This window comes from Morone saxatilis, unplaced genomic scaffold (assembly GCF_004916995.1).
Source record: "Morone saxatilis isolate NCDOM2014 unplaced genomic scaffold, NCSU_SB_2.0 Contig20, whole genome shotgun sequence".
Taxonomy (NCBI): domain Eukaryota; kingdom Metazoa; phylum Chordata; class Actinopteri; family Moronidae; genus Morone; species Morone saxatilis.
Window position 1 is genome coordinate 8,162,374 of NW_023339763.1, and position 13,045 is coordinate 8,175,418.

Genomic DNA, 13,045 nt, shown 5'->3' on the forward strand with positions numbered 1-13,045 from the left:
ATCACATTCATGTGAGGGGAAATTTCTGCTGGCCTGACAAGTTGCTGTGCTAGATGCCAACTGAGCCACAAGAACTGCGACAGTGGTATTCAACAAGGAATGTGTGGAAATAGAGCTACTTATCATATTTTACTCCGCTTCAGTCCCCTGAAAAAAATCTTCACTAAGCCATCTTTTCAGAATATAGTGCTTGATCTTCCTTTTTTTCTTAACTCTCCCATGCATTTGAACTCATGGACTCAGGAGTGCCAGTAGAAAAGTATGTAAAATAAGCAATGTCAGCCACTGTGAGACAAAATAACACCACATTTGAACTAAAAGGGATGGCACTAGATACTATATTTATTTCCAGCATGAATTTCCTTCATACTATCATTCATTTGCAAGGGATAGTAAAAGGAATGTTCAAATGCTGCATATTATTGCAGTCAGACTTTTGTGCCAGTTAGATGGCGTATACATGTCCAAAAACATTAAATCAGCCACAGTCATTTGAAAGTTTGGTTCCCATGCATGAGTTAGTTCCTTCTGAGGGGGCATAATAGGGAGATACTGAAAGCTGGCTTGATTTCCGGGCCCCAGTGACTTGGCCCTCAACAGCCGAGGCTTCAATTCAGTGATGACAACCTGTTAGATGAGACCTGAGGATGTGTCCTGTTTGACTTCACTCTAGCCTACAGTGTGACTGACCTTGAGACTCTTTCTCGTCTCTATGAGCTCTCTGTCACTCTCTCTCTCTCTCTCTCTCTCTCACACACACACCCACACCCACACAGTTAGCACTTCAATGGGATCTGGAGGGCAGATGCTTGTTATTTCTAATCCAGCTGATGAAAGTTTCCATCAAGCCTCAACCTCACAGTGAAACCAAAGCCATCTGTATACTGTACCGGACACACCGTGGAAGGACTGAACTGCCATTATTCTTTCAACTTTTAGTCCATATCAACAAGTTGGGTTTTAACAGTTAAAAGGGTGATGTATTTTAATTTGAATTCTATTCACAGAGGCAGATTAATGTTATACTTGATAACTACAAGATAAGGCACTATGGCCTGTGGGCAATCGGTATAGTTCATGTTAGATATAAGACGTACATGAGGCAATATATAATGTAGTAATAAATAAAAAACCTTTTAACTGCATGAACAAGGGCAAAATCCAGCCATATTTGTTCTCTTATTCTTACCTTTATCAGAACTTTATCATAAGAAGAAGAAGTAAAAAAAAAGCCTCTGTGAAACTAGTTTGACCCCACTGGAACTTATTAAATACGCTGATAAGCAGTGGTTACATAACTGCGTTTGAGTGACGGCGTTGACTCCTGTCTGCCTTTTGTGTCCTCTATGACTCAGCAGTCTCACGGTTTGAGACATGCTGCCTGAAAGCTGCTTGTCTTCCACCGCTGCTGACACGATCCTGTCTCATTCGTGCTGGCGTAAGAACACACTCCCGGGTGGGGGGCCCCATACGAGCAGTTGAAGACATATCAGCTTTTAGCCTACTTTGAGTTTCCGGTTGACCACGTGTAGCTACATATCAAATGTCTTAAGTGGTGCTGAAAGGACAGCGACACAGAGGGACAGCTCCTCTTTGAAAACCTGTGTTACCTGCAAAGTGCTCACCTGTGTCCACTTACTATCAGGTACATTGAAACTGCTGGGGATCTCTGAGGATAAATACAGTATTTTGACTCTGATATGGGACAGAAAAGAGAGCTAGGGGCGCCTGAATAGAGCTAGGGCCCCATGTACAAAGGATGAGCCCTTGCTGCAGTGGCCAAGGGTTTGAATCCTATAATACTTGTGGCCCTTTGCTGCATGTGATTCCACCTCTTTCTACCCTTTTTCCAGTCTATCTTCAGCTGTGCTATCTTTTTATATGTATAAAAATATAAAAAAGAAAGGAGATGTAGGTATTGCTTAAGTAAATACATATAGCTTTTGCATTGTATTTATACAGATGATGTTCAACGTATGTCTATATGAGAGGGTCCCTTGGTCACTCTACTCAGCTGCAGGTGCCTTTGTGTCTTCACTGGCTGATTTAAACTACAAACACTAACCAAAGTTCACAATCATATGTATTTTTAAATAAACCATGTTAAAACCTGAGAGAAAGCCACATGCTATGCATCATGCACCATACAGTGCCACCTTTTGCTTTAACTCAACTCCTGCCTGACTGTCTGCTCAGGCTTCCTCACAGCACCACACACACACACACACGCACACACACGCGCACGGAAACAGGCACACACCACTTCAGCACTAGTTTAACCGTCTTTCTCGGTCACTTGTGCAGGGCTCCACCATGGCAGAGCGCAGGGGAAACTGGGACATGGCAGAGGACGACCTGCCGGTTTATCTCGCCCGACCCGGCACGGCCGACCAGGTGCCCCGGCAGAAATACGGCGGCTTGTTTTGCAACGTCGAGGGCGCGTTTGAGAGTAAAACCATAGACTTTGATGCCCTGAGCGTCGGCCAGAGGGGCTCACGCACCCCGAGGACCGCCAAACGAGAGACCGGTCAGGAGGCGAGGAGCTCGGCGAGTGACAGCAAGAGTTCCCCGTGTGTGGAAAGTCCCGCAGCAAACAGGCGAGAAGGGAAAAACTCACCTCAGGTTGAGATCCGAACCGGCGGCGGTAAGGAAGTGTTGCAGAACCTGGGAGATGAAAAGGTAAGTAACTTTTGCGTGAATGGCAGCAGACTGATGCAGCATGTGTGAATGACAGGAGTGGTTTCTGCAGTGTGTGTGCCTGACTTTTTTCTCTTCTGGTAATTCCCCTCTTTATTGTTTTAAAGAATGATGCTACAATGCTTCATTGCAAGGTGGTGTTATTAGGCAATAATATGACATTTAATGAAAGAATGAGAGGTGCTATACAGGGGTAGAACCTTTTGAATTTGCAAATGATTAGCACCATTAACTTACTCACAAATGCCCACATTGACCACACCTAAGTAACATTTTAAATCTGTCTTTCCTCTACCTCTTCAAAGCCTTAAATAAATGTATTCACCTAAGAGAGGTTGGATTTATGCCCAGTGCGTTTGGGAACTCAATTATGGATGAAATTGTTGATTGGATTGGTCCCACTGCCACATCACTATATCAGATTATTAATTAAGAATATAAACCATCGTAAAGAAATTGCCCTGTAACAAGTAGGCTAATCAGTGTGTAATGTATGTTATAGAACCCCAAGGAGCATGAAACAAATAGTTAACAGCCTCGGGTGGAGTCAATTTAATTTCCTAGCTAACAAAATTAGTTTTTAAGGTACAATGAGACAGACTTGCCATCCAGAGCCACCATTCATCCAGAATTTGTTGGATTGAATTGGATTTGTATAATTCTTAAACCCTTTTTCAGCCAGTGTATCCAGACAATAAAATGGTATAAAAATGACTCAGGCAACCAAGGCCACAGAGCAAGGCTGGAAAGCCTCAAGGCTGGACAAATGAAAAGTTCTGTCATCGCTCCAGGCCTAGGCCACTGCAGACATTACTTAAGTATTAGTGAAACCTCAGAGCTGGCAACCATGATGATAAATATTATAGTGGAAACAAATGCAACAAGTGTTGCCCACACATTTAGTAACATAATCCTGCCATTATTGTGTGACAACTGTAGGCCTATTAAAGCCAGTAATGCACTCCTAAATGACAAGGTACTGAGAGATATCATAGTAGTAACAACCACATCCTAACCCTAACCCTTTTTTAAATTTTTTTTTAAACTTACAATCAGAACAGCTTAGAATCACCTACATCTGGCTACTGAAGAAATCCAATCAAACTTGTGCAGACACTTGACATTAGCACACTGTAGCAGATTAGCACACTAGAAACACAACAGTGAAGCTGCAGGAATGTTGTACTGATGTAATGGAAGAAACCTGAACATTAAACCAGAGTGTAGTGAAGCAGCAATACAGTCCCACAGGTGGCGTTAAAGTAACACTTCAACTACATCTTCAGATGATATGAAAATCTGAAACCCTAATCTAACTTTATTAGATACACCTAATCACAAACCTGAAAAACAGACCTGAAATGAATTCCAGCTTTATGAAAGTTACTGTGTTAATCTGTTTTTGTTGAGACCATGTCAGATGTCAGTTAATTCAGTCACTTGGAGACTGTAGTCTGAGGTTCTTGTGTGATATATTGTGTAAAAACCCAACATGAAAGATTGCTAACATGTTCCACATGGTCGCTAGGGTGTTTTGAGGTTGTTGCTATGACATCAGGTGGTTGGAATTAATACAATGGTGTGTGTTTATTTGCTGTAGCAATTTTGTTAGGTTGCTATCATGCATGAGTTGATTATTATGCCGGTTGTGGCTGCTTAAAAGGATTGCATGATTTCTAGGGTGTGCTTTTAGGAGTCACATAGTTAGTAATAATATTGGAAGTACTGGTAAGCAGCAGTAGTAACCAAAAAGTATAATAGGCTAACTTTGCAATTGTTCTCAAAGGGCATAGAAAATTTCTAGAATGCTATATGCAAGATAGGCCTTTTTTGATTTGTAAAAGTAGGAAAAGAACAGGTGTTAGTAATAACATCATCACAGCAAACCATGACAGTATGACAGTGAGTTAGCATGCACAATACCTGAAACTGAAGTAGTTAAATGGAATTTAGCCATCATTCATTTTGTTTGTTTGTTTGATTTTCCTACTGTGACAGGTCAACCAAAAAGGCCCATTGTTGTAAGAAGTCATAGGTATCCTGACATTGCTACATGTTTTATTGATGCCATTTGTGTTTATGGCACCACAGAGAGAGATTAAAGGAGAGGCTGGATTTTAATATTTCAGCAACATGTAATAAAACAGAGCAAGTAAAAACAATTGTCCAATTGTCTCTTTGACCCTCCATTAGAGCAACCATGATAAGCACGAAAGGAAAACAATTTAAGTATGGTTTTTAAAACCGGCTTTTCCATTCTTTGATGAAATCAAGAGTAAATTTGTCTTTCAATGTGGATTTTTTTTCTCCAATAATCTATATTTAAAAAAATAATTTAAGGTGGTAAAGTTCAAAATGTGGAAGCACTTTTAATTGAGTTTGTAGTGCAAAGTAGAAAACTGCAATGTGAGTTTTGATGAATTGCATTTATGTCCGACTCCAGAAGTGCAGGCTTCTGAGTTTTTAGGCACAAAGGTTAGTGTTCCTGCGTACCAATCAGGATAACTTACTACATACACTATTAAATGGCACTCATTTTGAGCAGGAAAGTTGATTCTTTTAATTTTAATGTCAGACTAAGATCACACTTTCAGGACCAAAAATGATGATTCATGTCTCACTCTCTCTCTGCCTCTGGCACACACACACACACACACACACACACTCACAATTATGGCTTAGAGAGGAAAGACGCCATTTGACAAAGTGAGGATGATGACTAGTTAGTCATTTCAGGGTTGGTACACACACACATGAATGGAGCAAATTGCTTTTTACAAGGAGCAGGAAAGAGTTAAACGTTTTGGAAAGATCTGATGTAATGCAATATGTCATCGATTACAGTCAAATCTAATAAAATGTAATTGTCTGCCTAAATGCATCAACGTATCATCAGCCTGACGTCAACTCTGGTCTGAAATCAGCAGCAGCGATTGTGTTTGCTCTGATCATGTTCGTGAATGACACTATGTGGTGTGTAATACTTTAGGGGATATCAATTACAGAGCAGTTTTATATATTTAGTGAGTAGTAGGTGAAATTCCGTTTTTCTTAACTGTGATAACATTGTTGCTGTGTTTGCACTTTTTACTTCTTTAATTAGGACACAGTATGTCCAGTACTGCAACATCTTGTTCTTTTAATGTCTTCCTCTGTGTGTATTTCTCTTGAGAAACACCTAATCAGCACTTGTGATATGCGCTTTTATTCTTTTGGCAGCAGAATCTATTACGTCAAAAAAATGACAAGAAAGAGACACATTAATTAGAAATGTTCCAGATTATCACATAAAGTCTGTTTAATGATTATTTTGTGAATGTCTAAACGCTCTGAAATGTACTGTACTGGCCTTTGATGCAAGTCCAACTCATTGTTTCTGCAGCTTTGATACTGCTGGATTCAAGAAGGCCTGCTGCTGTTTCTGTTGTAGTGGCAGATCTCTTATCTGTTGTCTCCAATCAGTGATTCATTGGAGACTCAGCAGCTAGCAGAAGAGTAACAGACTTGTTGTGTGTCTAATTCTAGGGGACTGATTGAAGCCACCCAGCTCTATTTATTTGAGAATATTGATACAATTTCACTATTTTGTTTGTACTCTTTGTCCTTATTATTTACACCTCAGTGAATCATGTGCTGTTATTGATTCACAGCCTGACAGAAGGCAGCTTGGGACTGGGCCGGTGCACGCATCCTAACTAACCTATATAATATATTTACTTTACTTTCTCGCTCCTGATTATAAATGTAACCTGTATCTGGCCATTAACAGCCTTCACTGCCACAGTCTATAATGGTATATGATATATAATATATATTATGTTTTCCCTTTCCTCTAGCATTTATGTACAGCAGATGTCTTCAGTATGGCAGGCAGCCAATTTTCCCCCATGTGGCCTGATACTGAATTGCAGTATTGCACCTCCTGAAGGACCAGATGATTCAGCAGAAATAGGAGAGAGTGGGGCTGTGTGCTTTTTTTTGGGTCAGATGTAACGCGAACATTTACATGCAAACCAAGGACACACGGAAAAGCTGTCTCTTTATGATGTCTGACAATCGAATGCACCCGTTTCCCTTTTGATTTCTAGTAATTCAGAATATATTAACAATATATATGTGGTGCATATTTTAAGGCTGTGATAACATAATTTTGATATATTTAACAAGCTTGTGTTGATGTTAAAGTAATAGTAAACAATAGTGATGATAATTATAGAATGTATTGGTCTCCTCCTGTCTGGTGAGCTAATGAGGGTAATCAGCTGCTGTAAGGAGTGAAGAATGGGGAGTGGTCAGCCAGATGTCCAGATGACCCCCCCCCCTCCCTTTGTTGTCCTGCAGTCAGGCTAGGAGGAGCACTTCATACACGTTCATTCATGTTCATGCTGACACACATCTACAGCAAACATAATGTATGCGCTGTGTCCATATGCCCATATCTACTGTACCTATGCATGTGATCCACAAGTATAGCTGCTGAATTATGAAGGCATCTTTCAGGATAGTTATTATTACTAGTCCTATGTGTTAAATGAAAATGGCTCTGATGAGCACTTTTATAAGAGAAAGACATTGGGGCATTTCCCATGGCAAAACAAAGAGACCTTATTAAGTTGCATTATGGGAAATGTAGGATCTGGTGTTTTGGGGGCTTGACTCATACATGAGACTATCTGCCTTACTAAATTGCTGTAGTACGCTTGTTATCCTCGCATATTTGTCCAGTTACCCAACTGTAATTCATGTGCCGCTTTGTTCACCCAGAGGAAGTCATAAATGAAATCTCCTTTGCATGACATTCATTACTTTCCCCGAAAAACACCACAGTATCACAGTATATTTTGCCTTCCTAAACTCTGTGGTATCCTTTGATATAGAGTGATCACACATTAGACAGAGTAGCAAACATTACCATGCTAATCTGTATAGGTTTAATATGACTGCTGGGTATTAAAGTGAACCTTAATCTGTTACCTTTTCCATTTTGGGCCACCGGGGTGCTAAGTCTGCTGGTGCAGCTTTGATGACCCGACAGAGTTTTTTCTGCATCACTGATCTGTCTGAGTCCTGTCTGTCTGTCAGTGTCAGTTGTTTAATGTGCTCTGCAGAGGTAGCAGGCTTGCAAACTTCAAGTGTGTTGTTGATGCATTCTCCTAGGCCTGGGACTGCTGAGGTAATGCCTTACTGACTGGCTGCCATGAAAGGACATGTCAGCATGCAGGCGCTGTGTCCTTTTGTAGCCAAAGGCAGGAGGAAAACAATCATTGGTTATTGTAAAAAGAAATACAAATTTAAAGTGTATTCCCTCCCAATATATGCAATTTGTAATTGTAGAGAACAGTTCAGGGTTAGACACAATTTTGTCTAGGCATTGTGTGTGCACATATGCAAACACACACGTAAAGCATAAATCCAAATAGATATTTAATTTAATGAAATTTAAAAAAACATACAAAATTCAAAATGATTCCCTTTTTGATCTCCTCTGAGGCTTTACACCGACATTATGAAGAGAAATGTAGGTCTATAATTCTTAATTCAGAAAGTGACAGGGAGGAATTTAATCTGTATTTGACAAATGTTTGTTGTACTGATTCATGAAACATCTGAATCTGAATACAGAGAAGGCTTTTCCTCCAAAATTTATAAAACAAGTCACTTAAAATCTTTACAATTGATGAGATGAGATATTCAGGATATGATATTAGTGTCAAGATTAATGTATATTTTAATATAGTTCACACAATACTGAAACTAAACTAAAAAGAGAACTGAGGTACTGTCATTTTTACACTCCAAATCTTCTATGTTGTTAATTATCTATCAATCTATCTTTCTTGTAAACAATGATGGATGAGAGTATGATTTTCCAGTTGATGGTCATAGTGTCTTTACACACACACACACACACACACACACACCTATATGCACAGGCACACCCTCAGTCACGTGCCTCCTCATTATGGGTGCATTAGCGGTGAGGAGGGGAGCGGCAGAGGAAACGCCTGGTGGAGTGGAGGGGGGATCCACTTTAGGGCTAAACAAAAGAGACACATGGCTGGGTGCGGGGACATGTAGAGAGGGAGAAAAAGAGAGTGTGTGTGTGTGTGTGTGTGTGTGTGTCATAGTGAGTAGACATGTGGGGTGTGTAATGTGGTGGGCAGTCTCTGTGACAGCTGCTACACCATTTTGACCCTCCTCTGTTTTCAGAAAAACAAAACACCGAAATATGAGGGTAATAACTGGTAAAGATTTACTGTCTTAACCTCCTTGAGTATAATATATTTATACATAATATATTTACATAATTTCTGTTTCAAAATACAGAATGATTTATGTACATTTAGGTACATTTTAACACATTTTTTTTATCTTCAAAATTCCCTTAAAACACAAGTCGAGTCATATACTTCCCTGTATCAACAGCCCAATGAAATGCCCAATGATTTAGCAAATTCTGACATTTTGAAAGTTTATTTAGTCAGTGTACAGTATGCCTGTATGGTCAACTGCATTAGTGCAATATGATTTTAAAGAAGCCAATTAATTTAGGTTATCTAATGTTAATCATGTGGATTAAAATAATGACTATAAAGATGATGTTTTATATCCTCAAACCAGGGATTAGAGAATCTTTAGCTTCTTCCTGTTGCCAGTATGGTACCACACACTGTTCTAATCAATCAATCATTACTGGCCTTCTGCTCTGATCAATTAACCCCACTGGCTGTGATACACAGAGACCAGATAGACCACAGACTAGTTAATTATAATCCTCGAATTCAGATTAATTTGCTAGAATAATCTGATAGGTCAATGATGATAATATGTGCTGTATATGTGGAAGAAAAATGTGTGACAGCTCAGTCATGCAGACAACTGGATGCTGGTTGAAAGCCGTTCACCAGCTGCTCCAAAGCGCCCTCCGGTGGAAAGATTGTGGCACCGCTTCTTCCCAATTGAGCCTATTGAGGGAGGGGCCGGGAGAGTAAACCACAGACGCTCCTATAGCGCTCAGCGAGGCACTTTACATCGCACTGACAGAGGGGCGACCATTCCCTGAAGCTCCCATCCAGGCGAGGGCCGCTGCAGCATCCGCAAAGAGGGAATACCATTTTTTTCAAAGCTTGATTTTAAAGGTGGAATCGAACGAAAAATGTCTTATCAAGGAAAAAAGAACATCCCAAAGATCACAGTGAGTAAAGACAAATAAATAAAGAGTTATTTATGCCTCATCGGCTGTGGGAACTTTGATGCCCGCTGTTGCAAATCACTGCATTGGTGTTCCGCTGCCGTCTCGCAGCGATGGATCATCAGCATATACGCGGCCGCCGGCTCACGCTTGCAGTTTTTTCTTTTCTATTGTCGGAGTTGGTCTGCAGGAAGCCGTGGCTGCTGGAAAAAATACGCACCATGAAATAGCACGAGTGGCTGCCATAGTGACAGGCAGGCGGGGAGATGAGGCGTTTTCTTAAAGGTGTCCTGCATCTTCTTTGTTGAGGGGCTCCATGCGTGTGGCGAGCCGGCTCGCCCATAAAAAAACCAATAAAAATCACTGTACTGTTCCTGCATGGACTAACTGCTGTCTGCAGTGCACAGTAATGAGTTTATACTGAGCCTATTGTACTTAATGATCATTTATTTAAATGTAGTATGGTTGCATATTGTTATAATATTGCATTAATGTGCTTAATAGCCTATTAACCCCCCTACATTGCTCCAGTTTGCAAAATAAATTATTTTTATGTAATGTGCATGGAGCGATTAAAATCACGTTTTAGCCGTTTTGAAAAGAATGTGCTCAGCCCTTTCTCTCTAATGGACCGTATTTCGGGCGTTATTGATCACTGATGGTCACTGAGGTTATTGGACAGGGATGCTAGTCTCATCTCTAGCCATTTTGATGGCACAGTGTTTTTACTGATATTCTTTAAAGTATCCTAATGACAGCCTAATTATATTGTGCTGTGGCTATTAGTTGGCAAACCATAGAACAATAGTGAGTTGTGAAAAAAAAATTTGAATTCATGTACATCAGCTCATTTTTTTTCCATCAATCAATTATTTATTTTAAGGTTAAGAATTAAATGTGTCCCCTGCAGACTACAGACATGGGCCACTGTTCATGTTGCAGGCTGGTGCAGAGGAGAGTGAGAGGGAGAGGAGGACAAGGAGAGGTGGGGGAAATACACACCCATTTGTGATGAGCTGTGATAAGCTGGCCTTGGCTTGTAGTCCTCTCCTTCGTAAGAAAGAGAAAGATTCAGAGTCATGGCAGAGCATCTAGGGTGGAGGTTGAATTCGGGGCAGGTTGGTGTTACACAGCCCGCCAGCTGGTTGCTAGTGTGTGTTACAACTGCAGAGAAACCTCTCCCACTCCCTCTCCTTCTGTGTGTGTGTGTGTGTGTGTGTGTGTGTGTGAGTGTCTGAAATGCCTGCCATCCCGTTTTCATTGTTGCAGCTCAGGCTGCAGTCAGGGGTGTGTTGCTCGGCTGTGGGAGACAGCCTTTGTCTCGTCTTTTCAGCTGATATTACACCAAAAGGGTGACTTGGGGGATGACTGGGGTAGCTTTGGCCTGTAGAGGTCTTGTATTCTGAGCACAGTCTCTTGATGTCATTACTGTTAAAGTAGGGCACATCTCTATAATATGCTAAAGTGGGCCAGCGTTTTCCATGGCATGTTTTCCACGGTCATTATAGGGATGGAAATTTTAATTTTACCAACCCCCCTACAGAGAGGTTGGGTGTTTTCGTCTTTAGCCTTCTTTTATGGTAACATGTTTGCAGTGTTAAACTGGCACAAGGCATGATATTTATGTCAAAACACCCATATCCACAGTCAGATCAGTAAGTGATACTGCAACAGCGACTCACCAAGATAAGATCTGTCTCTCTTCTTAGTTTGATACTGAGGCAAGGAATCCCATTGGAAAAATGTGTAGCATGAGTGAGTTGTGTGCAGTTTGATGGCCTCAAGATACACGCTGTCTGTGCAATGTTTTAGTTGGCAGACTGTTGTAATCCTCAAGGACCAGCTCCACCCAGTTGTAACCAACATCTTAGATTGACTGCCATTCACCTGATACCACATTACAAAGTATCAAGAGCAGAGATAACAGGGGACTCACATTACTCATTGTCTTTCAAACTTGATGTAATGAAGCACAGTTTTGTCACTGCTGTACCAATTTAATCAGTAATTGCACTCAGCATACCATATATTTTTCCAAAAGACTGAAGCTATAATTCTTAAGATTTAAGTCCCTGTTGATCTGGCGACACTTGTGGTCACTGGTGGTAATGGCAAGTGCATGTAGAACATCTGGAAGTCCAGTGCCTACAGCTTCAAAATCAAGATCTGCTTGTATAACACCTTGATCAAGCTGGTTCTTTATATGGGGCTGAGTGCTGGCAGTTAACCAACAATGACATGAACAAAGTCAGCTCATTCCACAGTAACTGCAAAAGATCTGTTGTATTATATGACCCAATAAAATAAGGAACTCTATATAAAGAAACTGTCGAAGCTTGATTTCAGAACTCAAACACCGTTGTCTAAGATGGCTTGGACCCATACTACAAATCAGAGTAGATCCCTAAAGTGGCACTCTAATGGACACCATCAGGAAAAAGGAAACAAGGCCGGCCAAAGATCACCTGGCAAAAAACGCTGGATGCTGAGCTCCTGAAGGTGGGTCTTTCATAGGGCGTGGCACAACTAACTGACATAGAAAAACATCATCGACGCCTTGTGCCCCAAAGGGGTAAAAGAACATAAGTAAGTTGTTTAGTATGCTGTTTTGGGGGGTTTTGACAATGTCATCCTGCGGATAGGGGCATCAGATCAGGATACACTTGTATGTGTCGTAGAAAGGGCATGGACAGACAATGTATTTTGTAGTTTAATTTATTGGGTGTAATACCTGTACCACTAAGTGTAACCACCAGGGGCAGCAAACATGCCTTGAGTGGGTACTCAAAATTGCTTAGTCAGAAGCAACAATCAGAAAAACTTCTGTATCAGTTTATAGTGCAACCTGAGAGGATTTATCGCGTCACGTTGTTTTAGTAAAGAAACAAAAGACGGAAGTTAACAGTGTCATAAGTAGTACTCAACTTACAATTAACCAACTGCTGTTTTCTGTATCATATCCAGTAGGTGCATTAATCATTTCCTGTGAATCCCTTGAGCGTCAAGACGTGCACAGGAAGGCCAACTACTTTATGACAGTAACAGTGAGAGCTGTACTGTAGAGGGAATAATGAACCACTTAATAGTTATAACTGGGGGTTTGATATAATTAACACAGGAAGTATAAGGAATTGTACTAAGTAGCAAATGTGATTC

The 13,045-nt window shown here is 40.7% G+C and overlaps 1 protein-coding gene across 3 annotated transcripts in view; it reads left to right on the forward strand.

Moving 5' to 3' along the window:
* The first annotated feature begins 2,298 nt into the window (after positions 1–2,298).
* Positions 2,299–13,045, forward strand: part of dpysl3 (dihydropyrimidinase like 3) — a 38,812-nt gene continuing 28,065 nt past the window's right edge. For 2 of the 3 annotated variants that reach the window (XM_035666179.1, XM_035666180.1), the window contains exon 1: positions 2,299–2,679. In XM_035666179.1, coding sequence (XP_035522072.1) covers positions 2,314–2,679 — 366 coding nt within the window. In that variant the 5' untranslated portion in view covers positions 2,299–2,313. Of the gene's footprint in view, positions 2,680–9,684; positions 9,893–13,045 lie in introns of those variants that run through there. The other variant, XM_035666181.1, reaches the window with a different exon arrangement.